General features: G+C 39.1%; 1 protein-coding gene across 4 annotated transcripts in view; it reads right to left on the reverse strand.

Annotated features, from left to right (window-relative positions):
- Nucleotides 1-491: 491 nt before the first annotated feature.
- The window catches only part of mmadhcb (metabolism of cobalamin associated Db), a 79,681-nt gene continuing 63,937 nt past the window's right edge, over nucleotides 492-16,235 (reverse strand). For all 4 annotated transcript variants that reach the window (XM_078552536.1, XM_078552537.1, XM_078552538.1 and 1 more), the window contains 2 exons: nucleotides 3,279-3,365; nucleotides 492-1,069 (listed from right to left, as the gene is read on the reverse strand). In XM_078552536.1, coding sequence (XP_078408662.1) covers nucleotides 866-1,069; nucleotides 3,279-3,365 — 291 coding nt within the window. In that variant the 3' untranslated portion in view covers nucleotides 492-865. The remainder of the gene's footprint in view (nucleotides 1,070-3,278; nucleotides 3,366-16,235) is intronic.

A 16,235-nucleotide genomic window follows, 5' to 3' on the forward strand; every position in this document is an offset into this window, starting at 1 on the left:
TCGATAAAATGCATGTTTTTCTGTGTTTTACACCATTCTGTGCCAGCTGGTTAATTTGTTGGGCAGTCATGAAGCCATTCATACACTCCTGCGCAGTACTGAGGGCATGTTGTAGTGTTGAAGGCGCCGTCTGTCGGATGAGGCAGTAAACCGAGGCTCCATCTGCCATCAGGTTCTACAGTACTATTCTGAAGAAGGGTTTTGGAGTTCTCTCTGGCCAATGTTTATCCCTCAAACAACATAATTAAATTAAAAACATATTATCTGGTCATCATCGCATTGCTGTTTGTGAGAGTTTGCTGTACACAAATTGGCTGCTATGTTACCTGCATTACAACAGTGGCTAGACTCCAAAAGTATTTCATTGGTTGTGAAGTGCTTTAGGACATTCTGGCGTCATGAAAGGCACTATACAAATGCAAGTCTTTCTTTTTTTCCTTTAAAAGTCACACTTAACAAAAATGGGAAAGAATCAATCATGTCTGTACTGCTGAGTTTTAGGAAATGTAATTTATTATCTGCTAAACTGAGATAAGCTGCCTCACTGAAATTGGCTCAAACCACAGAACACATGAGCCAAATATAATCAGTAAACAGTTCTAAAATGTTTTTAAGAGCACCACTGATACAGATCTCTTTGGTGACATTTCCTTTATATAGAGTGAACATATCCCAGCAACATTTTTCATGATCAGTCTTTTACATTGTCATTAGAGGTAAACTAAAATAAATATTACTGATATATTCAGCATCTTATAGTTTTCTTCTTTAACTACATACCTATGAGCAACCAGAATGCATCAATAAAATAGAGCTTTTTAACCAGGCTTTTGGCTTCCTCTCAGAATTAAAAATGTGACTGAAATCAAGGCAGGTTGTTCCCTTGCAGTTTCTTCATTACTAGGCAATCTGTAGGTGCATTTGTAAAAAGACTTCCAACAAACACATGTGTCCCCCAAAGCTTGTGCTGGATAACTTTACAACAGCCAAGATCCTCAATGCGGAAGCCAAGGTGCCGATAGCGCTCATCTGTTTCAAACAGTGTGTTATTTGTGTATGATCCAAAATACTGGAAGAAATGGAAGTAAAATATTACTACAATTATTTAAATCAATCTTTGATTATTTGAAGTGAAATGATATTCAATAAACAAATCTGTTATTGCTAAACATGCAATCTGGATGTAAGGCTGGTATATTTAAACTTTTGATAGGCCAATTTAGATGTCGATTCTGCCACAAAACTAAAAGTGCAATATTCAACACAAGAGACTGCACCAAATTAGTTACTGAAAGCATGAAAGCTTCCTGTTTGATGTGGTCATACATCTTTGATGAACAAGGCTAGATATTGAGATGACTTGTAAAGTTTTATTTTGATCTATGAGGTAGCAGGGTCTTTTGAGGTGGTCGTCCCCACCCTTTGCGAGTCATCCAAGGCCCAGGGAAGGGTTCCATGGTCAGCATAGCAAATGGCAAATCAGTGAATTTTTGGTGTTGGCAAAAGAGCTAGAGCCTTGAGGAACAACAGCTGCCTACAGCCAGAGGGTTCTTCAGAAACAGGACTTGTGTTTCCTTTAAGCACACACGAGGAAGGCAATGGGAAACCACCTCATGTACTCTTTTCCCCAGGCGGGCTGCTCACAGAAGTTCAAACTAGGAGGCTTCTCCGAGCAACTGTAGAGGAAAGCGCGAGACTGTTATGAGTGGAAAAATGAGCAGAGGACCTAACCTTAGGCAGATCACTGCTACTTCTTACCTGCTGAAATCTTGATTCAATTTTTTATTTATATATTTTATTCTTTATGCTTTTGAAGCCGTCAAAATATGGATATATTTCTGTGATTAGCATGTTAGCTTCAGAAATACGTCGGGCTGAATTATAATTCTAGGGTTGTGATTCGGCCTTGGGTCGAATTTCAGGTCAGGAACCGGAAGTGGCTGTGACAAGACCATGGAAGAAATTATTGAGGGCTAATTTATCTGGGAATCCCATCCAATTAAAGATGGCGGGGGGGGGAGGGGTGGGCACTGCAGCCAGGAGGGCCATTGGGAGAGCTCAAGACTCTTGGCAGCCACTAACTCCAATGGGAAAGGTGTTCATTCCTGCTCTAGGTGGGAGGCTGAGAGGGTGCCTCAAGTTGGAGGCACCCCTCTGAAGACTTAAAAAATATTTCAAAAACAATGTGCTTACAGCTGCCTGATCATTATCGCAGAGGAGGAGCTCCTCCACAGGATGGCCTGCGATCTATGCTGGGTTTTTTTGCAGGATGCATCTTTGCCCTGTTCAACCTACTGCCAGGAAGCTGCCAACATACCATCCATGGGCTCTAGCCAGATTGAGGGAGCCGCCTCCACCTGGAAAATCCAGATGATGTGTGAAAATGCCCACAACTGGCATTTTAATTGGCCTGATTAGTTATCTCCATTGGCAGACAGGTAGTCATCACCCCCACCCCCGAAGCCACCTCCTTGAAAATAGGCTGGAGGTGGGAACACATTGGCATATCGGCATGCTGGACGATGGCATGAAATTGTCAGCATGCCCGCCTCTGAACCAGCTTCTGTCGCAGAATGAAAATCCAGCCCATTACCTGCCACTGCACAACCAATTCTATTGTCATGTTAAGATGTATTCATTTCAATACAAAAAACAGTGGTATTATGGCTGTTCTTCACAGTCAAGATTTGTATAAATGTAATGCAGGTTGCTTTTCTCCTTCATCCAGTCCATTTTATTCAACATTTTTAAAGCAGAGGTAGATGGATTCTTGACCAACAAGGAAGTCAAAGGGTATGGGGGTCAATGCAGGAAATATGCAGCTGAAGCCATAATCAGATCAGCCATGGTCTTATTGAACGGCAGAGCAGGCTCGGGGGCCAAATGCCCTACACCTAATTTGTATGTTTTCACAATTTTTAGAAACCCCTTGGGTTGCATAAATTTCCATCATATATACAAGACATTACAGCAGTTAGGGACCCTGTAACAAGATATCTGCTTAGTCATTTCAGACCTCAGGTTTAAATCTCTGGGTGGGAACACAAGAAAATTGAAATTTTGTAAATCTCTGTCACGAGGACAAGCTCCCATAAGAAAGTTCGAAACCAGATGAAAAAAACCACTAAAGATAAACTCTTACCCTAAAAAAAAAAGCTTAATTTAAAAACAATGAAAAATATCTTCATCACAAAGAAAATCATTAATTGTTAAGCTTTCATTTCCCAAACAGCTTTATAAGGAAGAAATTAAACAATAATTGCTGGGAGGATACCTACTGCGAGGCCTGAGGATGGATCAATAAAGTCAGCCCAGTAACCTTCTGAACGAAGTGCATAGCAGATTTCCTTAGCACCATTAATGAACTGTAAAATAAAAAAACCATTATTTGGTTAAAAACATCACTTTAAAACAAAAAGCTACGAACACAAATGCATTTGATTTTGTTAATTATAACTTTTCATCAGTAAATGGGAAATTAATAAATTCAAGCTCTGGTGGACAAAGTTCCCCCCCGTAGTCTCACAGCTTAAAACAAATGGATATAGAGTACATGAGGATTAACGCTAGAAACGTTCATTTCAATGTAATTAAAATCACTTGGTAGAAAAATCAATAGTGACAAATGACAGGGCTTAATTTGCCTTGCAGACGCTGGGCAACATTGACTGTCACATTGTAAACACAGGCTTGCCTGAATTGCTGAGGCTTGCAAAATCCAAACATACCGATAAAGTTCCCAGTACAAGGGTAAAGAATAGGACCAAACCTAAAAGTCTGGGTGATTAACAACACTAGCGACTATACTGGACAATTATTCACCACAGAACATCAAATAATTGTTAAAAACATCTTTAGTTAGATTGAAGTTTGACAAAATTTGACGGACTGTCAAGTGTTACTATTCAAGATGAGGCCCAGCCATGCTGTTTAGTGTTTATATTTCTGACAGATTATCTAGTTGCACTTGCTCGCCATTTGGATATCTTGCTAACTAAGGAAACCAGAGTGGGGGTGGGGGCGGAAAGAATAAAGAGAACAGATCAAAGGTGAATTCCCTTGACAGTCTAAGACTGCACTTAAAGCTATGCAACCCAATCTTGTCCTGGACTAATCTTGGCTCTTATTATTTCCTTTAGGGAAAGGATGTGCATGCGCTATAGGCCGTTAACTAATTGATTAGAACCAAAGAAAAACATGCAAAATAAAGGATAGAAAATTGAGAAACTGTACTTTTGATAATGTATTAGCCAGTCGGTTAATAAATGGTTGCAGCTCTATGCTGGGACACAAGCCTGTAAATCTAAAACAGGATTAAGACAAAGATTCCCCTCTCTTGGATTGAGAAAGTCCTATGTAAATGTTACACAGGCAGTCTGAGTCCAGGCCCTACATTACAAGATATCACATTATATTTACAACTGACAATTCAATATCTCCTGTCACCAAATTGATTCGTTTTGAGTTTCTGAGCTTGTGGTTAAGGGAAATTCTCAGGCAGAATAGAGTGCTTTATTCTGCAGCTTGCCTGACTTATAAATAATCTGGAAGTTCACCATTTTATTACATCTTCAAATATACACAAAGACAAATATATATTTTGAGGGAAAGGGCACAAAGCAGCATTGAAAAGGATCAGTATATAGTTGTGAAGATCACCAATATCATGAAAGAAACCCACCTCTAAAGCAATATTGTATCTCAAAACACAGAAGAATAGATTGGAAATGTCTTGGTTGGCAGCTAAGTTATTTTCTATATTACAATGCACCTTATATATATGTTAACAGCTCTTTTTCCCATTAAATAAAGGCAAGAAAGATCACAGCTATTCCTCAAAGTTTGCACAATATATATCTCTTGCATCCTTATTTGCTATATAAATATATGGTCTACAAAACCTCATATGCTGCGCATTACAAGTTCCTACACATCCATTTATGTTGGAAGTGCCTGTATAAACTTGTTGATGTCATCCAGTGCATTTGAGGGGTGCTCCTGCCACTGCATAATTTACTCCCTCCATCACTCACATAATGTGGCTACTGTATGAAAGAGCTACAGGGTGCACTGTTGCAACTTAGTGAGCTTCCTTCGAACAACACCTGTCGTCTACTACCAAGAACAAGAGAAACAAGATGATGGGAAGATCATCAACAGCAAGCCATATACCCTCATAGTTGGACGTAATAACACCATTCTTTCATTATTGCTGTTTCAAAAGCCAGGAATTCCCTCCTTACAGTATCATGGGAACATCATCAGCACAACTTCCTGCAGTAGTTTAAGGAGAAAGCCTATTACCATCTTTTCTAGAGATCTAGAAATGGGCAAATAAATGTGCCCTTGACAGCGTGGCACAGATCCAATAAATAAATTATAGAAAACCTCCAACTAGTGGTGGCATTACATTGTCTCAGTAGTAGACTTCCCAGTCTACAATGCGCAAAAAGCCCTGAGCTCCAACCAATTTGACTTGTGTGTTTCCTATTTTTGCTATTTAAACAGAAAAATATATTAAAAAATACTGATTAAACATACTGCAACAGATGTGAGATTGGATATTATTTGTTTTTAATATTTTTGGTAATATTGTGTTATTCTGTGAAGGCTGTGTGTCTGTGTGTGTGTGTGCAAAGATTTAATTAAGCTGGGGAAAGGTTACTATGGACAAGTTGTCTGGGAGGTTTAAGGCATGAAAGGATAGAGGCGTTAGGTTTGTGCATTTGTAATAAGATATTATGGTGGTTTGTGATACAAGTAAATAGGTTGGATCTAACATTTTCATTTTTAGTTAAGTTGAGAGAGCTCGTTTGAATATCAAAGGGAAGTCAGAGGTGACAAGAAATGTTTTTGCATTTTACAGGGGTTCCATAGGTAAACAGAAGAGGCCATATTACATTTTACTGACCCGAAAGCAGGGACAAAATAGTAACATAGAAAGATTTCATATTTGGAAGGATTTGAGTTTCAGAGAGGTGTGAGAACAATGGAACCCGAGATGAATAGGATAAAAAGATATTTTAGAGTTACTGTGGAGAGCTTAACGGTTGGCTGTGGGTGTTGGCTGTGTGAGGGCGCTCTTCTGGAAACAGCTCTAGGCTGGGAGAAGGTGCAATTTGAATCAGCCATCCAGTCAAGCTGTTCTGAAGTCTTGGGTTTCCAAAGCAGAGTGGAAGAAAGTTTAAGAGGTTGTGTGGCATGCCTTTATTAAAGCTGCAGCAGTTTCCCTTGGGTAATATTACTAGATTTTCATAGTTAAACATCTAAAAGGGAATGTTGTCTGGAAGGTGTTTACTTGTAGGTCTGGCCAAGCCAGAATGTTTTATAAGACTAATTTCAATTGTGTAACTGTAATCTTGTGTGCTTCAGTTTCTTTTCTTTTTGTTAATAAAACTTTTACTTTTAATTTTTTAAAAAATGCCAAAAGTGTTACAGCTTCTTGCTGCTGAGCTCAGTATGTTTTCTTCTTGTTTTAAGAATACAAAGAAAAATCCAGTATGGCCCGTATGCATTTAATATCTGTTGTGGTCATAACACAGAATACATGACTTCAAGATAGGGACTGAATATTATCTATATGACCTGGTGCAATTATCCCCCAAACCTTCAAAGCTGCTTAACCTCGAGGCTATACTTGGTCTTGATTCCCTGTGTGCAACAAAATAAGAGATTAACTAGCATTAAGATTGATATGTCATACAACCTGTCAACATTCCTACGGCATTTTCATTTTAATTGTGTCCACAAGTTATATTCGCAACCGCCTATAGGTGGCACTGCTATAAGATATTCCAAGAGTCCTTGATTTGTTTTTCAATCACAAAAGTCTTTGATCTATTAAAAAGCTTTGTTTGAGTTTGACTGCAGATTTATCACCATGGAGCAAATGTTTCTCAGCTTCTTCTTCCCGCTCCAAATCATGTTGGTTTCTGAGAAGTTAAAACAGAAAATGCTAGAAATACTAAGCAAGTCAGGCAGCATCTGTGACGAGAGAAACATGTCGTTATTGACCTGAAACGATAACTTTGTTTCTCTCTTCACAGATGCTGTCTGACCTGCTAAATATGTTCAGCACTTTCTGGTTTTATTTCATCTGGTTGCTGTATTTGTTTTTGGTGAAGGCAGGGTTTCAGAACAGTGCTGATTGATCAGTGTAAATTTTTTTTTGTTTGTTTTAATAAAATAGCCTTTCCAACATGTTTAATGTCCTTTCCCCTTCTAGGTTTCCCTGCTAGTATTTTCTAGGACTCTCTTCCTTCATTTGGTCACCCCATCTCTAAATAAAGCTGAAAATTAACAGCCTCCTTCATGCAATTTTTATTTTTAATTTTCAGAGTTGTCATGGGTCAGTTTTGTTGCCAAAAAGACAACTTTTTTTTTCGTGACCTCACTTTCAACTCTACCCTCCCCTCCTATTTCCAACCGCCTTAGTGCTCCTCAGAAAGATCTGTGACTCCTGCACATCTCCACTGTCAACTTAACTCCCAATACTCAGCCTCCCATAACATTTTAAAAAAATGTCTTGTTCCAAAACTTCTAAACTTTTCCTTCTCCCAACATCAGGCCTCTGCAGCCATTGCTATTTTCTCCCAGCCCAACTGACCACATCTCACTCACTGCCCATTAGGCCTAAAAATGTGGATCTTTTTCCAGTTTTGTCTTTATAGAAATAACATACAACACTTAAGCTCAAATATCCGATGCAGCAATTCTACAATTATAAATAATGCATGGACTTTGTGGGAGATTTAAATCTTAGCTCCATGTAAAAAAAAATACAGAACCAGGATAATATTTTTGTTTGAAGTGTTCAATGAACAGGACCAGAGAACTCAAAAATATTAACTCCATGGGCTGGATTTTACCGTCGACGAGCGGGGGTGGGGCCTGCTCACCGATGCGTAAAATGATGCGGGATGACATCGGGCGGAACTCCCGACGTTTAAATTTTCAGGAAGGCGGGGGCGCAGCAAAATCAGCTGCACGCCCGCCGACCTGTCAATGGCCAATTGAGGCCATTGACAGAGCACTTAAAGTAATTAGTGGACCTGCCCATCCAACCTTAAGGTTGGCGGGCAGGTCAGGAGCCCCGGCGGGGAGTAGAAAAAACATGAAACCTCATCCACGGGCGGGATGAGGTTTCATTTAGTGTTTTAAAAATTTTAATAAAAGTTTTTTGGGAAATTATGAACATGTCCCAACTCATGTGACATTGTCACATGAGGGGACATGTAAGGGAAATTTTTTTCTTCTATTTTTAATATTTTTGAAAGTAGAGCCGATCTCCCTGAGGCAGCACTTAGCCTCAGGGAGATGAGTGCACTCTTTCGTGCTCATGCGCAAAAGAGCGCACTCTTGATTTTAGGCATTCCCCCCACCGCCTGTACAGGGAGCGCACAGCGCTTCCGTGCGGATGTCATGCTGGGCGGGCCTTAATTGGCCCGCCCACATAAAATGGTGCTGAACGGAAGCGCGTCCGCATGCGCCCGCCCATCAAGTTCCCCCCCCGACGGGGGGAAAATTCAGCCCCATGTTTAAAAGCACATTCACTTAACAAAAACAAATATTTTCTTAAGTTTATTGAAGCTGAATAACAGAACTGGGTCATTAATCAACAGCCACATTAGGATACTGAACTCACTTAAATTTCAACATTTCCCAATGTTGAACATTATGGCCCAAAAAGCACCCAGGATGATTTAACTATGCAACATATTTTCATTCCAAACTGTTCACTGAACAAATTTTGATATAAAAAGATTACACAGAAAAATACGACTGACAAATTATTTTTCCAAGCGGTACCGGTTAAGATATTTGATCGTTCACTTTGAGACACATTATGGGTCATTTATGCTTCAAGTCACACGTCATTTTGACTTTGAAATGTATCACCAGTGTTTTACAGAGGCTCATTTAAAACTTGGGAACTCCCCATCTAACAGCATTGTTGTAGTGACTTCACCACGTGGACAGCCCATAACCAACTCCTCAAGGGCAATAAATGCCAGCCTTGCCAGCAACACCCACATCACAAGAATAATAAAAAAAATCTCAAGGCCATTTACACAAACATCCTTTTATGAATAGGCGCAGTATATTTATATTCATGCAAATAGGCCAAAAGATTGTAACCCTGTTAATTGCATTAATACACTAAGTATTTCCTCATAGTCCCCCTCCTCAACCTGCTGATATCTACATTGTTTAATAATTTCAAAAGAAACATTATGGCAAAATGTCACCATACTTCCTGCTTTTAAGGCAATGTGAAATCAACAGGATAAAGTGATTAACAACGTTCTCAAGCTTTATCACCGCAAGCTGAAATACATCAGAACTGAGCAACTTTGGGTGACCAAATGAAGGAAGGGAGGCTGGAGGGCAAGTAATGAAAAATGGTAGCAGGGAAACCCAGGAGGGGAAGGGGCATTAAACATGTTGGAAAGGGCATTTTATTAAAAAAGAACAAAATAATGAATAAAGAGCCAGGAGTTTGTACAGTTTATTTATATACATTTAAATGTATTATTGCAAGTTTGTATGTATCCTGTTCCACATATGGTAGGAATTCCAGTGACTGTGGGCACTTTTCTATTGATGGTACGTTCAGACCAGTAGTCCCATTGTCAGTGGCACTCCATCATGTAAGATGACTTCCATGCCTCTCATCGCACCTAACTTTATGTTTGCCCCGATAGCAGAGTTCAGCTGTGTAAAAAGACACCACCTTACTTCGGTTGGGCCACCAGAGGGGTTGGAAGCACAGAGACGCACTGAAAATTGTGCTGTTCTCCACTCCACTGAGAGTTTGTGTGTGTCTTTTTCACAAATTATGTTGATTAGCACTTACCATATGGCTCAGCCTCAAATTTCTAGAAAGGTGTTGTGACACTAGGAAGTACTCCAGGATGTCATTTCTGTTGTTTATGTCATATTTGTGAGCTTGTGAAACTGCGGTAACAGATTTACTGCAGCATACAAAGGATGCATGCAGTGTATTAGTAATTTTTTTCTGTGGTTGAAATATGGCAAGGTAGAATTCATTTGTATTGAAAGCATTCATAAATTTATTATAAAAATTCTTAAGTAACCAATAGAACCTATTTCATGATCACCAAACGGTTCTGTATTTGAAATGCCTGATGTAAAACAAAAAGCCGTGCATTTTCTTCAGGTTTTCTCTGAACACGTAGTGATTCCTCCCTGTCTTGCCTTAACCTTCTTCCTTGGTCATTACAACGCCTGCTATGAACATGAAACCTGAGCCATGTAAATGCTTTTTTTTTACAGCTGAGGTCCAAAAGCAATGTTTTTTCCCAAACTACTAGCTTTTTATTATAACCAAAGGCTAGGAATCCTGCGGCGAGTAACTCAGCTCCTGACTCCCCAAAGCCTGTCCATCAGCTACAAGGCACAAGTCAGGAGTTTGATGGAATACTCTCCACTTGCCTGGATGAATGCTGCTCCAACAACACTCAAGATGCTTGACACTGTCCAGGACAAAGCAGCCCGCTTGATTGGCACCCCATCCACAAACATTCACTCCCTCCACCACCGACACAAGCTGGCAATGTGTATCATCTACAAGATGCATTGCAGGAACTCACCAAGCCTCTTTAGACAGCACTTTCTAAACCCATGACCACTACCATCTAGAAGGACAAGGGCAGCAGATACATGGGAACACCACCACCTGGAAGTTCCCCTCCAAGCCACTCACCATCCTGACTTGGAACTGTATCATCGTTCCTTCATGTCACTGGGTCAAAATCCTGGAACTCCCTCCCTGACAGCCCTATGGGCGTAACTACACCACATAGACTGCAGCGGTTCAGAAAGGGAGCACACCACCACCTTCTCAAGGGCAATTAAGGATGGGCTATAAATGTTGGCCTAGCCAGTGACATTCCATGAATGAATAAAAAAAGTCTTTAAGTATTCCATTTTAATGATCTATAGTTCATAGTGTATTCCACAATTTTGACTCCAATGGTGCCTTTTCCAGTATGTACCCTCCTCCAGCTGAGAGGATGGGGCCATCCAAGTCCTGGACTCTTTATGCTTACTAACAAAATTAGAAATGCTAATGACTCAAACTGCAGCATTCTGGTTTTATTTTTAATCTTGAACTTTATTTTTAAATTTTTTTTAAAGAAAATCATGCTTTGCTTTCTGATAATTCTAAGTTGTGCATGATCAAGAATGAACAGCGAGCTGCCTGTTGGTAAAAAAGGACAGCTGATCATTTATGACATACTACTTGCCTGTAGCATTCAAATTCGAGAACAATAAAACTTGGTTGAACAATTAATTCTTCAGTCGCCTCCTCACTATATAACAGTGACCACAATACAAAAAATAATTCATTGGGTGTGAAGTGTTTTGGGACATCCAGTAGATATGAATAATTCAAACTCCTACTTTCCCGAAGAGCCAAATAACAAGCAATTCCCTCTTCAGCTCAGCACACCGGGGATGAGCCTTGGATGTCTACCATCCAGCCAACGGCGAATTTGCAAAAAAAAAAACTTGCATTTACTTTCTTGATTGTTTCTGTTTAAATTGGCATAGCTCAGTTATTATTGGGATGCCTGGACGTTTCCGTTTAACCTGCTTTCTTGTCAGGTCACAATGATGTGACTTGGCCAAGGGAGCCAAGAAAGTAGCTTGTTCCCAAGGCTACTGTTGTAAGAACATAGGCAATGCAGCCCTTTGAGCCTGATCCACCATTCAAATTTGCATCTGGAATTACCAATGCAAGTTGCTATTCTTGCTTTTCTTAGACTTTCTGCATTCCTGATCTTCTAATTTGGCTACAACTTCCCATTACATCCCTATATCCCTTGTTGCCCTGTCAATCCTGTCTTGACTATGCTTAATGACTGAGCATCCACAGCTCTCTGGGTGGACATTTCCAAATGTTCTCAACGCTTTGAGTGAAGAGGTTTCTCCTAATCTCTGTCCTAAAACGTTGTTAACATTGCATAGCAGCTGGAAGCAGAGGGCTATTCAGAATCACATTTTTTCACCATCCCACTGGAGAAAGGGTCTGATCTCAATGATCATCAACTGATTTGACAAAGAAAAGTAAGAATAGCAACTTGGTGCATTGGTAATTACCGATGCAAGTGTAAATTCCCATTGATACTGAGAAAAACATATCAAAGTAATCACCATGTTTGCGGTTTTACTTCAACTAAACAACTGATATTTCACCCAGGGCAAAAATCCAAAATAAATATATTTGTTTAAATATAATAAACATGGGTGTTTGCCAACTTAAGTCACAAGTTAGTTAAAAAAAAAGTCTGACTTGTGCTTTCAGATTATCGAGGTTGTCAATTCTAAGGAAACAGTTGTTTCAGAAGCACTTCACGGTGTGTGGCTACTAATTCTAACAGTACAAAATTATTTTTTGATTATTTACGGATTCACTAACTACTGCACATATATTTTTTAAATGATATATTTGAGTCAGAGAAACCACAACAATGACAAATGCATCCTTGGACAAGATTCCTGGGCACTGTTACTTAATGTCAACCCTTCAATTATAATGACAGGATAACAGCGTTGAAAATATTTGGATAAACATTTAAGTGAATAAATTTCACATACTTTTAATAAAAGATACATATAGAATTGGGAATTAAAACATCACTGCTAATACTTGTCATTTTCTTTTCGCTGATTATTAGGTTAACATAAAAGGTGCAGGTTAATATTAGATAGCTAGCCTGTTCCTCATTGTAACATTGCATTTATTGCCAGGATTTACATCTACTGCTTGATAATTCTAATCAGATCCAGGTCGTAAAACAAGCCACTGCTTAATTCAAATCTGGCAAACTAATTCAGAATGTTCATCGTCTATTTACAGGTGCTGCTTTTTGAATCAGTTATGAAAGAGAGAGCAGGGACATCTTGCATAAAGAATGCTCACCACAAGGTAGAAAGGCTCTTGAATTTGCTGAGGGGATAATAATCTCACATTCTTAATGGGCTATAAAGTGTTTAGAGGGGGATAAAGCGGTACATAGCCCACCGAAAGGAACATGTTTGATGGGCTCTGATGCCATTTTCCTTTCCCCACTGTCCTCATGCTCGGTGTAAATGTTAACTTGCCTAAGTGAAATTCTACAAATGCGGTGCCAACATTTCAGCTGGTTCCAGAAAACAGATGCATCTTCCATGGCTTTGGATCAGTCGTTTCATTAGAGGCATCAGTAGAGAAATAGCTTTAATTACATTTTCTCAACCCGAGGGAATAGAATACACGGGGGGAAAATTAATCATTCCTCAGGCACTGCGCAATGATTCAGCACAACATTATCTCCTCAGAGAGCCACTTTAAATAGGTGAAAGAGGGATATTAGATTAAAGTCTGGAGATAACTGCATCCTATTAAGTAATATCTTACTCTGTCTTGAAGCTTTTTAGATTAATGTTATATTGCCAAAAACATTAATTGAACTGACTGAATAAAGCTATTTTAATGTAAATATCAAAATTACATACACTTAAAACTTCTCTCATTTTCCCCACACAGTAATGGATTTGAAGTACATGATAGTGTCTCTGGCTCCAGTTACTGGTCACCAACAGTAGTGCTTTGCAAAATGAAGTTGGATACATTGCGTATACTCTGCAGAGTTCAGCATAGTGTGACGCCATACGGTTTGATACAATTTGGTTTAAAAATTGTAAAGGGACTTTCTTTTTTGTGGTTAAGAGTTATAATTTTTTTTGTAAAAAAAAGCTGATCTCAGAGCAGTTGAAAGTATTGCTGAAGCAAGGGTGCCATCTACTGGCAGCAGCAAGAAAACACTGCTTGGCAGAATATCTCACCATCCTTAAACAAAAGCAAAAATACTACAGGTGATGGAAATCTGAAATTAAAGACAGAAAATGCTCACATCAGACAGTATCTGCAGAGAGAAACAAGAGTTAATGTTTTAAGATCGATGACCTTCCATCAGAACCTTCTGAGGGCTATTTATCTCGACAGACTCCGTCAGTTTTTCCTCCCAGTAGCACTTTTCAAGTGCCAGTATTTTGTCTCTTCTTGCCTGCCTGCGAGTAAAGAGGTTTCCAGCTGATTACTGCATCAGTTGACCATACGGTTGGCTACCAGCAATCTTTAAACTAGATTTTAAATTGAAATGCCAGAGAGCTGCGTGAAGTAGAATGCTGGTGACTAAAAGCTACCATCACCTTCTGGTGGACCAAAGCCTCAGTATATAAGATGACAATATGACCTTCTGGACTGCTTTCTACCACCAAAGCAGGTTGAGTGGAATTTTAGAGGGTATTTCTCCCCTATTGGCTGTGGATATTTTTATTCTATTTTTCTTTCATCTCAGGAGATTACATGGTTGTGAGGGTGGATGTGAGATGGGGTTTGTGGTGGTGGGAGAGAAGTGTTTGTTCATGGTGATCAGGCCATCACCATGTGGGGCCGACCTGATGGATCAGCTAGTCTTTTCCTGTCTGGCAATTTTGTGCATTCCTATGTGGTGTTAAAATATCTCCTACGGTATTAATTGAAATTCACAGCAGTATTACATTATTTCAAGTTCACTAAAACATAAGCAACACAAACAGTATTTTACCTCCGGCAGCACACTGTTTTCTGCAAAGGCAAGTGAATGCCAACCCAGCTGTTAGTCAGCAATATACTATTAAGCCTACCTAACACAGACTTACCACTGTGGTGGAGTTTGGTTCATTTGCACATGAATCTGGCTGAAGGTGTACTGCATCAGAGGCCAAGGAGTTAAATTTGTCTGTCGAAAGCAAAGCTGACAATTGCTAGACTGGCCCAGTCACAACTTACTAACCAATCTGTGTTAAAGCTACTCTATCTCCAACAGATTCAAGTGAAGTACTGTCAGGGGAATCCGTATTAATAACTGAACTGCAGGGATTGTTGAAATGGATTATAACCCTAACCCCTTTTTGGAGTCATTATCAGGAGCACTCCCTTAACAATCACCTTCACTTGGGTTTAAAATCGCCACTTCATGCAGACACTTTTTTGGGGTCTAAGCAAGTGAACTACCTTTCCCCCATGGAAGCTAATCATCAAGTGATATTACCTTCTTCCAGATAGCCTCTTTAATAATTTTCAGCTAGGTTGTAATTACACAGATATTATAAGGGTCTGGTGGGTGGGAGGGGGTTTCTCTTCAGAAAATTGTATCTTGCTCACTTTGGAGTAGACAAGAGAGGGGGGTTCTTAAAAGTTGCATACAGAATACTACGTGAGACGTTATACTTTATTAACTTATTTACAAATTTATTAAAGAACCATAACTTGCAATACACTTCAAGTGGATAAGTACATCACAACGTTAAATATTATAGAAAGATGAAAAACATAATCTTAGTTCTAGTATAGAATCCAATATTAAAAAAGGCTCTTACCATGCTACAGACTAAGATGTCTTAGAATTTTTAAAGCAAAGTGTTACCTTAAATCCCTGTGTGTTTTAGCTATCGATGAGCTGGGCAGTGCGCAGCTGTAACTCACTTTAAAATGTCCAGCTCTTCAGCAGCCTGAGAAGCGTTGACCTAAAGGTTTCTGTTTAACTCTGACAAAAGGCTTCTATCTTACAGTCTATTTAATTGGATTACATCATCCTTAGCAGCAGTGGGTGTTACCACTTTGTGTAAAACCCTCCCCTTTTTAAAAGGCTATATTAAACCTATTATTGATAATTATTTGTTAAGTATTGCTTTATTATGTGAGCATTTATCTGGTCAATAACTGTTTGAAATATCTTTCAGTGGCAATGCCTATAATGACTTTTGCTCGTTTCCTATATTCATGATTTGCATTTTATAAAGAGGGGTTTAAACTTTACTGCATGGTCAGCTTAAGATTCCTTTGTCCATGATGAGGTCATCAAAAAGGTCAATGCCTTTCTCTTTTTTTCAGTTCAGCAAAAGTTGAATCTGTGATGTGCAATATTCCAATTAAGTTAACTAATGATTTTAAATTCATTGTTAATGATTCAGGTGTTCTGCACCATCTAGAGCCATCTAGTAAAGAATGCTTCCTTTTAAAGTGTGCCCTTTTGCAGACAAAGTTGACCGCGGTATATTATGTCAAGAAGATATAATAATGTCAATAATATTATTAGAAATTATTGTAAAATAGAGTTTAGTGGTGTCTGTATCTACGCCTTAATTGGATTAAAGCCAGCTGGTCTAGAGGCTTTGAAGTA

The sequence above is a fragment of the Cetorhinus maximus genome, chromosome 11, assembly GCF_964194155.1.
Source record: "Cetorhinus maximus chromosome 11, sCetMax3.hap1.1, whole genome shotgun sequence".
Taxonomy (NCBI): domain Eukaryota; kingdom Metazoa; phylum Chordata; class Chondrichthyes; order Lamniformes; family Cetorhinidae; genus Cetorhinus; species Cetorhinus maximus.